Genomic DNA, 16,147 nt, shown 5'->3' on the forward strand with positions numbered 1-16,147 from the left:
ATTCCGTATTCGTTTTTGACGTATCTCTTCAAATAAGCGAGAAAACAGCAAATTTTGGAATTTTCAAAATTGGTCCGTTTTCGACCGTTTTGGGTGTCATTTTACGCGGAATTTCCTCAGGATCACGATTCCGTATTCGTTTTTGACGTATCTCTTCAAATAAGCGAGAAAAATGCAAATTTTGGAATTTTCAAAATTGGTCCGTTTTCGACCGTGTTGGGTGTCATTTTACGCGGAATTTCCTCAGGATCACGATTCCGTATTCGTTTTTGACGTATCTCTTCAAATAAGCGAGAAAATGGCAAATATTTGAATTTTCAAAATTGGTCCGTTTTCGACCGTTTTGGGTGTCATTTCACGCGGAATTTCCTCAGGATCACGATTCCGTATTCGTTTTTGACGTATCTCTTCAAATAAGCGAGAAAATGGCAAATATTTGAATTTTCAAAATTGGTCCGTTTTCGACCGTGTTGGGTGTCATTTCACGCGGAATTTCCTCAGGATCACGATTCCGTATTCGTTTTTGACGTATCTCTTCAAATAAGCGAGAAAATGGCAAATATTTGAATTTTCAAAATTGGTCCGTTTTCGACCGTGTTGGGTGTCATTTCACGCGGAATTTCCTCAGGATCACGATTCCGTATTCGTTTTTGACGTATCTCTTCAAATAAGCGAGAAAATGGCAAATATTTGAATTTTCAAAATTGGTCCGTTTTCGACCGTTTTGGGTGTCATTTCACGCGGAATTTCCTCAGGATCACGATTCCGTATTCGTTTTTGACGTATCTCTTCAAATAAGCGAGAAAATGGCAAATATTTGAATTTTCAAAATTGGTCCGTTTTCGACCGTTGTGGCGTCGCGCCGCAGGCTGTTCGAAGGACCGTATAACCGTGTCGTACACGGTACGAACACGGCAAGAAGAGTGTTGTTTTATAACTATATATTAATAGTGTGTAAATGTATGTACAGTTTGTCGACCGATCGCGTGTACTGCGAGGTGCGTTCTGTCTTGGTCCGTACCACCCCGGTGCCGTCGAAGGGTGGGTGGTGGGGTTGTACCGCTCTTGTGCCGTCGAAGGGTGGGTGGTGGGGTTGTACCGCTCTTGTGCAGGGCTGTACTGCGCATTCCGGCCCCCCTTGAACCTGTGGTCTCAAACCTGGGTGTCGTCGTCGATGGGGAACGGGCAGATTCGGTTTGTGGCCCGCACGACAGGTCCCGATGATGTCCTGATGGTGGCTGTCCTGACGATCCCATCTTTTCCTGGATGTGTCTCCATGACGACTCCCATTCGCCAGCACATCGGATGGAGATTGTCTTCGCGTAGTAGAACGGGAAGTCCTGGCTTCACCTCTGTTTTAGCAGTGCGATTCCACTTCTTTCTTTGTTGCAGCTTGTTTAGGAACTCCCCTGACCAGCGCTTCCAAAAGCTTTGCGCCTGTTGTTGGACGCGTTGCCACCGTGACAGACGATTCTCTTTCACCATTGTAACATCGTCTTCGACTGAGGTTGTTAGTTTTCCGCCGATGAGGAAATGCCCAGGAGTTAAGGCCGTGAGATCGCTCGGGTCAGAGGATAATGGAGTCAGGGATTGGGAGTTGATGCATGCTTCAATCTGCGTCAAAAGCGTATAGAGCTCCTCATACGTCAATAAAGCATTACCCGCAACACGTTTTAAGTGATATTTTATTAACAATGGAAGTACGTTGTCATTGGTCACCACCAAAATTGGTACATTTTGTGCATTTGAACTAACGAATGAAGCTGGCCATTCTGACTTATTTTTTGATAACCAATGTGGACCGTGCCACCACAAATCAGACGTAATAAGTTTACTAGGTAATTCACCTCTTGAGACAATGTCTGCAGGGTTATCAGCAGATTTAACGTGATGCCAATTAGAAATACTTGTTAATGTGCTTATTTCAGCAACGCGATTTGCAACGAAAACGTTCCAGGTACTTGGCGATGATGCTAACCAAGATAACACTATTGATGAATCTGTCCACATATACTGCGTTGTTATGTTTAGATTTATTGTAGGTAATAATTTGTGTATTAAGCGGGCTAATAGCACGGCTGCGCAAAATTCTAGTCGAGGCAGTGTGATAGTTTTTAATGGAGAAACACGTGATCGTGCGCATAATAATTCTGTTTTGTACGAATTTGTGTTTAAGTCCAACGTTCGGATATAAACACAGGCACCATAAGCCGACATGGACGCATCGCAAAATACATGAATTTCGACGTTATTGTATTGATTTGATACAACCTTTCTAGGTATTTGTAGTGTGTTTAATATGGGTAATTCTTGTTCAAGTTTAAGCCACGTTTGTCGTATATCTTCCGGTAAAGGATCATCCCAGTCGAGTTTAATGAGCCACAACTTTTGAATTAAGATTTTTCCCAAAACAAGGACGGGTGACAAGAGACCTAGAATATCATAAATTCTCGCGATTTTTGATAAGATGGATCGTTTAGTAGTATTTTCCACGGGCTTTGTTTCCACGACATATTTTAAACAGTCCGTTTTGCAATTCCACGTTGAACCTAGTGTTTTGACCTCGTCGTTATGGTCTAATTTAACTACATCGTTATTTTGACTACGATTGGGCAAAATGTCCGGACAATTAGATGCCCACTTTTGTAATTGAAAACCACCCCTATTTAAGGCGTCAATTAATTGATTGCGTAATTCTATGGCTTCTTTGACTGAATTAGTACCCGTAAGCAAGTCATCAACATAGAAATCGCGTAAGATAATTGTCGAGGCTAGAGGAAAATCGAGTTGTTCATCGATGGCTAATTTTTGTAAACATTTGATAGCTAAGTATGGGGCACACGCGGTACCATACGTTACGGTCTGTAACTCATATACCTCAACTGGTTTGTCACTACTCTTGCGCCAAAAAATCCTTTGGTAAGGTGTATCTGAAGGATCGACCCATATTTGACGATACATTTTTACTACGTCGCTACTGAATGCGAATTGGTAGGTCCGAAAGCGCGTAATGATTGAAAACAAGTCTTGTTGAATAGTTGGACCTACCATTAGAATATTGTTTAAGCTGACACCCGTACTTGTTTTGCAGCTTCCGTCAAACACCACACGCACTCGGGTGGTAGTACTCGAACTCTTTATCACCGCGTGATGTGGAAAAAAATATAATTGTTTAGTGTGAAAATCAGATTCACCTGTAACTAATTTCATGTGACCTAGAGCTAAATATTCGTCTAGAAAGTTTGTATAATCGGCTTTAAGAGAATTATTTTTGTTCAAACGAGTTTCTAGTGCCATAAAACGTTTTAGGGCGGTTACATCGGAAAACCCCAGCGTGGCAATATCTTTCTTAAAGGGTAGGCGTACCATAAACCGACCGTTAATATCTCTTTTGACCGTTTCTGAGAAATGCCGTTCGCAGGTAAGTTCTTCCACGGAAAAGGAATTACTGGTGTTTACAGCTGTTTCTTCTAATTCCCAAAATTTATGAATTTCTTTGTTTAGCATATCTTGGGGATTTGCGTTTGAAATACAGGCGACAATATTGTTCTGCGAAGGACCGGAAATTTTACCTGTTAAGACCCATCCGAAAACGGACTCACGAAGGAATACTTGATTATTAAATATGTTAATTTGACCGTTACAAATTACTTGCCAAAAGTACTCTGCACCTAACAAAAGATCAACGGTACAGGGTTCATTAAAATTAGGATCTGCTAAATTAATATTTATGGGTATATTGAACTGAGATTTTGAAAAGAATTGGCATGGATATTTTGATGTGATGTTAGGCAATACTAAACAATTGAGATTGTAAAGAGTTGGATTAAAACGAGATTTTATGGTTACCCTAGTCGAATTTTTAACTGGTGTTTCGATTTCGCCTACTCCACTAATCGGGAATTCGATTGATTGTAATTTAAGTCCCAATTTTTGACATAAACTCGTACTGATTAAATTGCTTTGTGAACATGAATCAAATATAATTCTGCAATCTTGATAATTTCCGAAAGCATCTGCAATTTTAACCACTGCTGTTGCAAGAAGTACAGTGGTGTTGTTCATATGTGACACTGATAATGACAAATTGCTTGTCGATTGTTCAGGTATATGAAGCAGTGTGTGATGTCGTAAGTGACATTTTTTGCAAGTATTAGTCGATTTACAATTTGACACAATGTGATTAGATTTTAAACAATTCGTACATGATTTGACCTTGTTAATATGAGAGAGGCGTTGTTCTACTGAAAGATTTACGAATTCTGTACATTGAAATATTAAATGCAATTCTGACTTGCAGTAATTACACCTAAGGATGTTTTTGTTAATAGTTTGTACCAAAATACGTTGTTTTGTTGTAGACTCGCGCTGACAGTTTTTATTGAAATTATTATTATGTTTATTAAGATCTATGCTATGTGTTTTGTTTACTGATATTTGTTGCATTGATTCCAAAAGTTCGCAACGTTTTTCTAAAAATGAAATCAGATCCGTCAATTTTGGTATTTCACTATTTAATGTTGCCTGCCATTCTTTACGACTTGTATAGTCTAGTTTTTCTACAATTAATGGGACAATTAATGCATCCCAACTTTCTACGGGTAAATTTTGTATGCGAAGTGCTTCAATGTTTGTCGTAACGTCGACACATAATTTTCTCAGAGCTACAGAATTTGTTTTAAGGATAACAGGACTATTAATGATAGCTAAAATATGTTCTTGAGTAATTAGTCTTACGTTATTGTATCTTTTTCTTAACAAGTCATAGGCCGATTTGTAATTATCTACCGAAATAGTGAGAGCGTCAATTGTCGCTAACGCTTCTCCCTTCAATGAGGATTTTAAATAGTGAAATTTTTGGCAGTTATTTAAACTATTGTTCTGATCAATTAACGAGCAAAATATGTCGTTGAATGACAGCCATTCCGAATATGAACCTGAAAATGTTGGTAAATTTAACGTAGGAAGTTTGATGGACGTTTCTAAGTGATGATTATTGTTAGGATTACTATTATTTTGACTAGACGCCGATGAAGGTGAGTATTTATTTAATTTTTCCCGAATGTCAACTATTATGTTGTAATACTGTGTCTCAATAATTTCGCGATCGTTATCTGCGTTGTCTTGCAACTCAATTTGAGTTTGATAACTTTCGTATTCTTTGATCACGTTTTCTAATGTTTCTAACCGTACTTCAAGGTGATAAACGCTATCTGTATTTTTGAAATTTTTAACGAAGTTCTCAATGCGAGTTATTTTGGATTTAGCGATTCCTCGCCTGGAGCGTAATTCGGCTACCGTTTCTACAGTCATTTTAATGAAATAAATGGGATTTTTTGAATCGAATTATGCGTTATTGATATACGAGAACGCGGTACACGCAGATTGGCGCAGATTGAAATAAATATGCATACAGGGTAATAGGACTTACTTGGATTGTAGATTTGATGTTTCTTGATTCGATGATTTGTTTGATCGCTGTTCTATCGGGCTCGTAGGACCAAATTCGATGATTTGTTTGATCGCTGTTTCATCCGGCTCGAAGGACCAAATGTGGCGTCGCGCCGCAGGCTGTTCGAAGGACCGTATAACCGTGTCGTACACGGTACGAACACGGCAAGAAAAGAGTGTTGTTTTATAACTATATATTAATAGTGTGTAAATGTATGTACAGTTTGTCGACCGATCGCGTGTACTGCGAGGTGCGTTCTGTCTTGGTCCGTACCACCCCGGTGCCGTCGAAGGGTGGGTGGTGGGGTTGTACCGCTCTTGTGCCGTCGAAGGGTGGGTGGTGGGGTTGTACCGCTCTTGTGCAGGGCTGTACTGCGCAACCGTGTTGGGTGTCATTTTACGCGGAATTTCCTCAGGATCACGATTCCGTATTCGTTTTTGACGTATCTCTTCAAATAAGCGAGAAAAATGCAAATTTTGGAATTTACAAAACTGGTCCGTTTTCGACTGTTTTGGGTGTCATTTTACGCGGAATTTCCTCAGGATCACGATTCCGTATTCGTTTTTGACGTATCTCTTCAAATAAGCGAGAAAATGACAAATATTTGAATTTTCAAAATTGGTTTTAATGTATCTCTTCAAATAAGCGAGAAAAATGCAGCCCCACCATTTTTTTCGAATTTTTTCAAAATGGTCCGAATCGACCATGTGTGGTATCATCGGACGCAGAATCTTCTCAGGATTACGATTCCGTGCTTGGTCTTTAAATATCTCTTCAAATAAGCGAGAAACATGCTGCCCCACCATTTTTTTCGAATTTTTTCAAAATGGTCCGAATCGACCATGTGGGGTATCATCGGACGCAGAATATTCTCAGGATAACGAATCCGTGCTTGGTTTTAATGTATCTCTTCAAATAAGCGAGAAAAATGCTGCCCCACCATTTTTTTCAAATTTTTTCAAAATGGTCCGAATCGACCATGTGGGGTATCATCGGACGCAGAATCTTCTCAGGATTACGATTCCGTGGTTGGTTTTAATGTATCTCTTCAAATAAGCGAGAAAAATGCTGCCCCACCATTTTTTTCGAATTTTTTCAAAATGGTCCAAATCGACCATGTGGGGTATCATCGGACGCAGAATCTTCTCAGGATTACGATTCCGTGCTTGGTTTCTAAATATCTCTTCAAATAAGCGAGAAAAATGCTGCCCCACCATTTTTTTCGAATTTTTTTCAAAATGGTCCGAATCGACCATGTGGGGTATCATCGGACGCAGAATCTTCTCAGGATTACGATTCCGTGCTTGGTTTTTAAATATCTCTTCAAATAAGCGAGAAAAATGCTGCCCCACCATTTTTTTCGAATTTTTTCAAAATGGTCCGAATCGACCATGTGGGGTATCATCGGACGCAGAATCTTCTCAGGATGACGATTCCGTGCTTGGTTTTAATGTATCTCTTCAAATAAGCGAGAAAAATGCTGCCCCACCATTTATTTCGAATTTTTTCAAAATGGTCCGAATTGACCATGTGGGGTATCATCGGACGCAGAATCTTCTCAGGATTACGATTCCGTGCTTGCTTTTTAAATATCTCTTCAAATAAGCGAGAAAAATGCTGCCCCACCATTTTTTTCGAATTTTTTTAAAATGGTCCGAATCGACCATGTGGGGTATCATCGGACGCAGAATCTTCTCAGGATTACGTTTCCGTGCTTGGTTTTAATGTATCTCTTCAAATAAGCGAGAAAAATGCTGCCCCACCTTTTTTTTCGAATTTTTTTAAAATGGTCCGAATCGACCATGTGGGGTATCATCGGACGCAGAATCTTCTCAGGATTACGATTCCGTGCTTGGTTTTTAAATATTTCTTCAAATAAGCGAGAAAAATGCTGCCCCACCATTTTTTTCGAATTTTTTCAAAATGGTCCGAATCGACCATGTGGGGTATCATCGGACGCAGAATCTTCTCAGGATGACGATTCCGTGCTTGGTTTTAATGTATCTCTTCAAATAAGCGAGAAAAATGCTGCCCCACCTTTTTTTTCGAATTTTTTTAAAATGGTCCGAATCGACCATGTGGGGTATCATCGGACGCAGAATCTTCTCAGGATTACGATTCCGTGCTTGGTTTTAAAATATTTCTTCAAATAAGCGAAAAAAATGCTGCCCCACATGGTCGATTCGGACCATTTTGAAAAAATTCGAAAAAAATGGTGGGGCAGCATTTTTCTCGCTTATTTGAAGAGATATTTAAAAACCAAGCACGGAATCGTAATCCTGAGAAGATTCTGCGTCCGATGATACCCCACATGGTCGATTCGGACCATTTTGAAAAAATTCGAAAAAAATGGTGGGGCAGCATTTTTCTCGCTTATTTGAAGATATATATAAAAACCAAGCACGAAATCGTAATCCAGAGAAGATTCTGCGTCCGATGATACCCCACATGGTCGATTCGGACCATTTTGAAAAAAATCGAAAAAAAATTTTGAACAAAATTTTCGAAATTTTATTAAATACATTTTCTTGTAAATTTCGGGCCACAGAATTCATATCCGCTTTCATTTCTTCGATAATCCCTATGTTTTTTCCAGGAAAGTCCTTTGAAATTTCCAAAATTATCCAAAATACCTCAATTTTCGACCAATTTTCAACAAAATTTTCGAAATTTCACTAAATACATTTTCTTGTAGATTTCGGGCCACAGAAGTCATATCCGCTTTCATTTCTTCGATAACTCCAATGATTTTTCCAGAATCGTCCTTTGAAACTTTCCAAAAATTTGCAAAATACCCCAATTTTCAACAAAATTTTCGAAATTTCACTAAATACATTTTCTTGTAGATTTGGGGCCGCAGAGGTCATATCCGCTTTCATTTCTTCGATAACTCTTATGTTTTTTCCAGAAAAGTCCTTTGAAACTTTCAAAATTATGCAAAATAACCCAATTTTTGACCAATTTTCAACAAAATTTTCGAAATTTCACTAAATACATTTTCTGGTAGATTTCGGGCCCCAGAAGTCATATCCGCTTTCATTTCTTCGATATCTCCGATGGTTCTTACAGAATCGTCCTATGAAACTTTCAAAAATATGCAAAATACCCCAAGTTTCGACCAATTTTCAACAAAATTTTCGAAATTTCACTAAATATCTTTTCTTATAGATTTCGACACGCAGAAGTCATATCCGCATTCATTTTTTTGATAACTCCAATGATTCTTCCAGAATTGTCCTTTTAAACTTTCAAAAATATGCAAAATACCCCAATTTCGAAATTTCAACGGACGATTCTGGAAAAACGGTTGCAGGTATCAAAAAACCGTAGCCGGATTTGAATTCTAGAGCTCGAAATCTACAAGAAAATGTATTTAGTTGAGTTTCAAAAATGTCAAAATTGTTGCAAAATTTGAAGGAGGTGGGACCGTTAAAAATTTCAATTTTAAAAAAGTTGTCCAACAATTATGAAAAAATTCAGGGACGTAGATCTCGACACGCTGATTCCAAAAATATAGTATGTTGATGGTCACGAATCGGTTAGCCAATAATTGTTAATGATGCATTGTTTTTGGAAAAACAAACTTTTCATTTTTTGGAATTTTTGATTTTTTTTCACCAAAAATTCTAATTTTATTCCTAGTTTTAAATACATGTTTCGAACATACTGCTTTTAACATTAGCCGACGCTCAGGAAGTAAAATTGACATAATGGTTATTTATGTTAAAAAATTATGGCCGCCTGCAAATTTTACCAAAAACAAAGCGGCCGCGAAAGTGACGTGTATTGACCATTTTCAGTTTGGAAATTAGTGAAAGTGGTCACTTCAAATGAGGCAATGGAAACCTGATTGCCGAATAATAATAAAAACCATCACTATTATGACTTGCATAAACAACGGTAATGAAGAGTTCTAATTCATAACCAAATTTAACCCTAATACACTACTGGAATCAAGAGTATTTAAAAAATTGAACAAAGTGCCTTGGAACATTCAAAAACGTTAACAAAAATTTAAACAAATAAGCAAAATCAGAGTCACTTTCTGAAAAATATTTAATGAAAAAATTTATATTTAACACAATGCGGCCTAAGAAACAAACAGTTCACACTTGTTCTCATTTCTTCTGCTTCTTCTTCTCCGCCTCCTCCTCCTTCTCCTTCTCGATCTCCGTAACACACTTCTCAATGGTGTCACTATCCAGCATCACCAAAGGCTCTCCGTGTCTCATAACGGCAATTTCCAAGTTCTTCTGCCCCGACTGCACCACCTCCAACAGCGCGCGTATCGCCAACTTCACCGTCCCCGCTTCTGTGGCCACCTCCTCCGTCGTGTAGTACTTCTCCAGGAACTCCCGCACGGTCTTCGCCGACCTCCCTGTCGCATTCGCCTTCCACTCGTAATAAATCCCCGACGGCTCGGTCTGATACAAGTGCGGCTTCCCGTCGTAATCGAACCCCCCGATCAAACAAGAGATCCCGAACGGTCTGCGCCCGTTGCTCTGTGTGTACTTCTGCTTCAAGCCCGCAATATACCGCGTGATGTACTCGAGCGTGACGGGGTCCTCTACTGTCAACTTGTGCGACTGGCACTCGATCTGTGCCCTGTTTATCAAAATACGGGCATCCGCGGTCAAGCCAGCGAATGCCATAACTACGTGATCGTCTAAAAGGCAGATTTTGCGAACGGTGCGTTCTTCTTGGAGTTTAGCAACGGACTTCTTCTCGACGCCCAGGACGACGGCGTTGGCCCCGCGGACGCCGACCTGGAGACGAATGCTAGTCATTGTGATTTTGAGGTTAGGGGGCTTACCGCTGTGGAACCTTTGCGGACGGCCTCCTGGGCGTATTCTACTTGGAGCAAGTGGCCGTCGGGGGAGAACACGGTGATGGCTCTATCATATCGGGCCGACATCTTTCAAGAATTGTGAGTTTTTGTAGTTCGTTCGCACACAACACAACCTCAAAAAATATTTTGCTTTGTAACTGCAAGAACGCGCATGCGCAGAAATTGACGTTTGGATTTGAACCACGACTAAAAAAGATGGGAGTTGTACACCTATCAGCAAAAAACAGGAATTCCACGCCTTCAACTAAACCTGTAGACTGTGTCTGTAGTGTAAATAAATATGTTTTCATTTCCAAAATTTGTTATTCAAATGATTTGAGTAACTAGCTTTTTAGTGATAAGTGATTTCAATTTTTCTGAGACATTAAATATTTCTTTCCGACGATCGTTTATTAATGTGAAAATTACGAACAAATTTAGTGTTCAAAATTGATCAGTAATGAATCTCATCATTCAACGATTAAACTAAAGGCGTCAGAATGTCAATGTATTGTTGGTTGCATAACAAATGTTAAAAATATGATTCAAATTGCTGTTTTTGAAAATTACGATCGTCGAAAAAATATTGTAATCGACACGTAGGGTAAATGGCGATTAACAATCTGGCCTATTTTTAATTTCACTCGTTCTCTTCGGTCGCTCGTGTAATTAAAATTGTTCAACCGTTAATCGCTGTCTTTACCCAACTAGTTGAATAAATAACGATTCCGGTGATCGTTTATTACTGAGTAGATTAATGCATGATTTATGTTCGAAAATCGTTTATTAATAAGGGCCATTAATGCATGATTTTAGGCAACCAGATACACACCTCCATACGTGAAATGTCATATTTCTGAATGTCAAAATTTTCCCAAATCAAGATTTAAAATGGGAAATTGCATAGAAATGGATTCTTTAACTGATGTTGATAAATGACATATCCTCTAAGAAATTAAAGAGCGGGTGAGAGGGAGGGCTAGTATTTTTGACACGTGTTTATTGTATTTCACTTTGAGTTTTTTATATTTAAGATTTAGGTTGTTAATAAAGTCTTTATTTTGCTAAAAACTACGATTTACTAATTAAATATAGTAGTAAGGCCAAAATAATATTATCTTTCTTAATTCAGTAACACGTACCACCACTTTTTTCTAGTGCGCCACTTTTTTTGTAACTCAGTGTATATGTATTAAGTAAAAAAGAAAGCCGAAGATTAAGCTCCACCTATACCCGTCCCAATCTAAATTGTGATGAATATTTCATTCGTTTTCAAGTCGAGGGGAGGAGCATAATGGCAGAGTTCATATTTCCCTATAAAAATTTTCCATTTTGAATAAGTTTTAAGTTTTTTGCTGTGGAAAGAAGACTACGATGTTAAGAAAAACACGACAAAATGCAAGCGCCACCCACCCGCCCTATCTCAGTTGTGATGATGTTTTTTATTCGTCGTCAGCCGAGGGCGGAACTTAATTGCAAAATCCTTATTTTTCTACAAGAAATTATCATGTGAAACAAGTTCTTAAGTAACTGTGTTGTACAAGGAAACTATATGTGTTAAATAAAAAAAAAAGTCAAAGATTAAGCCCCACCTACACCCGCCCCAATCTAAATTGTGATGAATATTTCATTCGTTTTCAAGTCGAGGGGAGGAGCATAATGACAGAGTTCTTATTTTCCTATAAAAATTTACCATTTTGAACAAGTTTTAAGTTTTTTGTTATGAAAAGAAGACTAGGACATTAAAATAATCAAGGCAAAATAGAAGCCCCGCAAACCCGCCCTATCTCAATCGAGATTGCGATGATCTATTTTATTCGTCGTGAACCGGAGGCGGAGCTTATCTGCAAAATCCTTATTTTTCTACAAGAAATTACCAGTGAAACGTTCTTAAGTAACTATGTTGCACAAGAAAACTTGTATGTGTTGTATGTGTTAAATAAAAAAGAAAGCCAAAGATTAAGCTCCAATTATGCCCGCCCCGATCTAAACTGTGATGAATATTTCATTCGTTTTCAAGTGGAGGGGAGGAGCATTATGACAAAGTCCATATTTCCCTTCAAAAATTTACCATTTTGAACAAGTTTTAAGTTATTTGTTATGAAAAAAAGACTAGGATATTAAGATAATCAAGGCAAAATGCAAGCCCCGCCCACCCGCCCTATCTCAATCCTGATCGTGATGATGTTTTTTATTCGTCGTGAACCGGAGGCGGAGCTTAATTGCAAAATCCTTATTTTTCTACAACAAATTATCAGTGAAACGAGTTCTTAAGTAACTATGTTGTACAAGAAAACTTGTATATGTTAAATAAAAAAGAAAAACAAAGATTAAGCTCCACCTATGCCCGCCCCGATTTAAATTGTGATGAATATTTCATTCGTTTTCAAGTCGAGGGGAGGAGCATAATTGCAGAATTCATATTTTCCTACAAAAGTTTACCATTTTGAACAAGTTTTAAGTTTTTTGTTATGAAAAGAAGACTAGGATATTAAAATAATCAAGGCAAAATGGAATCCCCGCCCACCCGCCCTACCTCAATCGTGATCGTGATGATGTTTTTTATTCTTCGTGAACCGGGGGCGGAGCTTAATTCCAAAATCCTTATTTATCTACAAGAAATTACCACTGAAACGAGTTCTTAAGTAACTATATTGTACAAGAAAACTTATATGTGTTAAATAAAAAAGAAAGCCAAAGATTAAACCCCACCTATACCCGCCCCAATCTAAATTGTGATGAATATTTCATTGGTTTTGAAGTCGAGGGGAGGAGCATAATGACAGAGTTCATATTTCCCTACAAAAGTTTACCATTTTGAACAAGTTTTTAGTTTTTTGTTGTGGAAAGAAGACCACGAGATTAAGAAAAACAAGCCAAAATGCAAGCCCCACCCACCCGCCCTATCTCAATTGTGGTAATGTTTTTTATTCGTCGTGAGCCGGGGGCGGAGCTTAATTATTGCAAAATCCTTATTTTTCTAAAAGAAATTACCAGTGAAACAAGTTTTTAAGTAACTGTGTTGTACAAGGAAACTATGTGTGTTAAGTAAAAAAGAAAGCCCCACCTAGACCCGCCCTGATCTAAATTGTGATGAATATTTTATTCGTTTTCAGACCGGGGGAGGAGCATAATTGCAGAACCCATATTTCCATACAAAAATTGACTATTCGTAGTCTTCTTTTCACAACAAAAAACTTAAAACTTGTTGAAATTGGCAAATTTTTGTGGACAAATAAGGATTTTGCAGTTAGGCTCCTCCCCTCCGTCTGACAATGAATGAAAAAAATCATCAGAATTGAGACGAGGGTGGGTGGGCGGGGCTTATATTTTGCTTTCTTTCTTAACATACGCAGTCTTCTTTTCCCAACAAGAAACTGAAATCATGGTTAAAATAGTGTAATCGTGAATTTTTGTAGAGAAGTATGGATTTTGCAAATAAGCTCCGCCCTTAAGTTCATTTTCTAAGAGAATTGTCGAAAATCTTGGTCTGGAACAATGAACAGGTTATTTTTTTTTTAATCAGCAGCTCATCGAATTGTTTCCCACAATTTTTTGACAATTTTTAAGAAGGAGAAAAATCTGAACTTTTCAATAACTTTTGAATTTAACTTTTTGACAGTGTCTTTGAAAATTAGCTAAAGACATTTTCTTGAAGATTTCGACTTGTAACAGTTACATTCGATTTCATTTCTTCGAAAATTCCAACAATTTTTCCAGAATCGATAAAATGAAAAGAGGCAGTTTTCGAGATATTTCAAAAATTCCATTTTCAAACTGAATTTTTGAAAATATTGCTCCGAGACCATCAATATGTTACGTTATTCGAATCAACTCTTCGAAACATATTTTCCAGAATTTTTTGACGATTTTTAGGTCAATTTTCAAAAAAATCAATTTTTCAATGACCGTTGAAATGAATTTTTGACCGTCTATGGAGTATCCTTTGAAAATGACCTAAAAGCATTAATTTTTAAAATTTCGCCTGTAGAAGTCATTTTTGCCTTTATTTCTTCGAAAATTGCACCAACTTTCTCGGACTTTTCTGATTTAGAAAAAAAAAGTCAATATTACGCCATAAGTGGAGCAAATCTGGAGCCAGATTCTTGTTCAGGAGGTTTTAATTAGTAAGTTGAGCAAATTTCAAGAAGACCTGTGTCTTTTGAGAAAATTCTCAAAATTTGACTATAGAAAAAGTGAACATTCTCAAATCAAGCTGAAATTTTGGTCCAAGGTCAATTCGACGCCGCTGTTTGTAGACAAATATGGATTTTGCAATTAGGCTCCGCCCCTCGGACTGACAATGAATGAAAAAATCATCAGATTTGAGACGCGGGTGGGTGGGCGGGGCTTATATTTTGCTTTTTTTTTAATATACGTAGTCTTCTTCTCACAACAAAAAACTTAAAACCTGTTAAAATTGACACATTTTTGTGAACAAATGTGGATTTTGCAATTAGGCTCCGCCCCTCGGTCTGACAATGAATGAAAAAATCATCAGATTTGAGACGAGGGTGGGTGGGCGGGGCTTATATTTTGCCTTCGGTTTATAATAGATATGCGTTGTATTTTGTTACAGCCTATTTAGTGTTTATATGTAGAATTTTATTTATGTTGTACCTTTATACTTTATGTTGTTATTATAATTTTCCTGTAATTGGGCTTGTCCCGTTGGAGAATAAACCTTATTATTATTATTATTATTATTATTATTAAAATAGGCAGTCTTCTTTTCCCAACAAGAAACTGAAATTATGATTAAAACAGTGTAATCGTGCATTTTTATTGAGAAGTATGGATTTTGCAAATAAGCTCCGCCCTTAGGTTCATTTTCTAAGAGAATTCTGGAAAATCTTGGTCTGGTACTATGAACAGGTTATGTTTTTTTAATCAGCAGCTCATCGAAATGTGTTTCCCACAATTTTTTGACGATTTTTAAGAAGGAGAAAACTCTAAATTTTTCAATAACTTTTGAATTGAACTTTTTGACCGTGTCTTTGAAAATTAGCGTGTTGTGAAAAAAAGACTACGATATTAAGAAAAACACGACAAAATGCAAGCCCCACCCACCCGCCCTATCTCAGTTGTAATGATGTTTTTTATTCGTCGTGAGCCGAGGGCGGGGCTTAATTGCAAAATCCTTATTTTTCTACAAGAAATTACCAGTGAAACAAGTTCTTAAGTAACTATATTGTACAAGGAAATTATATGTGTGTTAAATAATAAAGAAAGCCAAAGATTAAGCCCCACCTATATCCGCCTCAATCTAAATTGTGGTGAATATTTCATTCGTTTTCAAGTCGAGGGGAGGAGCATTATGACAAAGTCCATATTTCCCTTCAAAAACGTACCATTTTGAATATGTTTCAAGTTTTTTGTTGCGGAAAGAAAACTATGATATTAAGAAAAACAAGGCAAGATGCAAGCCCCACCCTATCTCAATCGTGATGATGTTTTTTATTCGTCGTGAGCCGGGGGCGGAGCATAATTGCAAAATCCTTATTTTTCTACAAGAAATTACCAATGAAACGAGTTCTTAAGTAACTATGTTGTACAAGAAAACTTGTATGTGGTAAATAAAAAGAAAGCCAAAGATTAAGCTCCACCTAAATTCGCTCCGATTTAAATTGTGATGAATATTTCATTCGTTTTCAAGTCGAGGGGAGGAGCATAATAACAGAGTTCATATTTCCCTACAAAAATTTACGATTTTGAACAAGTTTTAAGGTTTTTGTTATGAAAAGAAGACTACGATATTAAGAAAATCAAGGCAGAATGGAAGTAAAAAAGAAAGCCAAAGATTAAGCTCCACCTATACCCGCCCCGATTTAAATTATGATGAATATTTCATTCGTTTTCAAGTCGAG

The 16,147-nt window shown here is 37.6% G+C and overlaps 2 protein-coding genes across 2 annotated transcripts; both read right to left on the reverse strand.

Moving 5' to 3' along the window:
• Positions 1-1,152: 1,152 nt before the first annotated feature.
• LOC135136891 (uncharacterized) lies at positions 1,153-5,313 on the reverse strand. The gene has a single exon (XM_064066350.1). It carries the CDS (start codon positions 5,311-5,313, stop codon positions 1,153-1,155), a length of 4,161 nt encoding a protein of 1,386 aa, XP_063922420.1.
• A 4,177-nt stretch (positions 5,314-9,490) lies between these two features.
• LOC135137068 (proteasome subunit alpha type-7-1) lies at positions 9,491-10,457 on the reverse strand. Its single transcript, XM_064066606.1, has 2 exons — positions 10,266-10,457; positions 9,491-10,218 (listed from the first exon to the last, which is right to left on the reverse strand). The coding sequence occupies exons 1-2, from the start codon at positions 10,365-10,367 to the stop codon at positions 9,571-9,573; spliced, it is 750 nt and encodes a 249-aa protein (XP_063922676.1). The 5' UTR covers positions 10,368-10,457; the 3' UTR covers positions 9,491-9,570.
• Between the last annotated feature and the right edge of the window lie 5,690 nt (positions 10,458-16,147).

This window comes from Zophobas morio, unplaced genomic scaffold (assembly GCF_036711695.1).
Source record: "Zophobas morio isolate AGI-343-1 ecotype UQ-CSIRO unplaced genomic scaffold, CSIRO_AGI_Zmor_V1 ptg000028l, whole genome shotgun sequence".
Classification (NCBI taxonomy): domain Eukaryota; kingdom Metazoa; phylum Arthropoda; class Insecta; order Coleoptera; family Tenebrionidae; genus Zophobas; species Zophobas morio.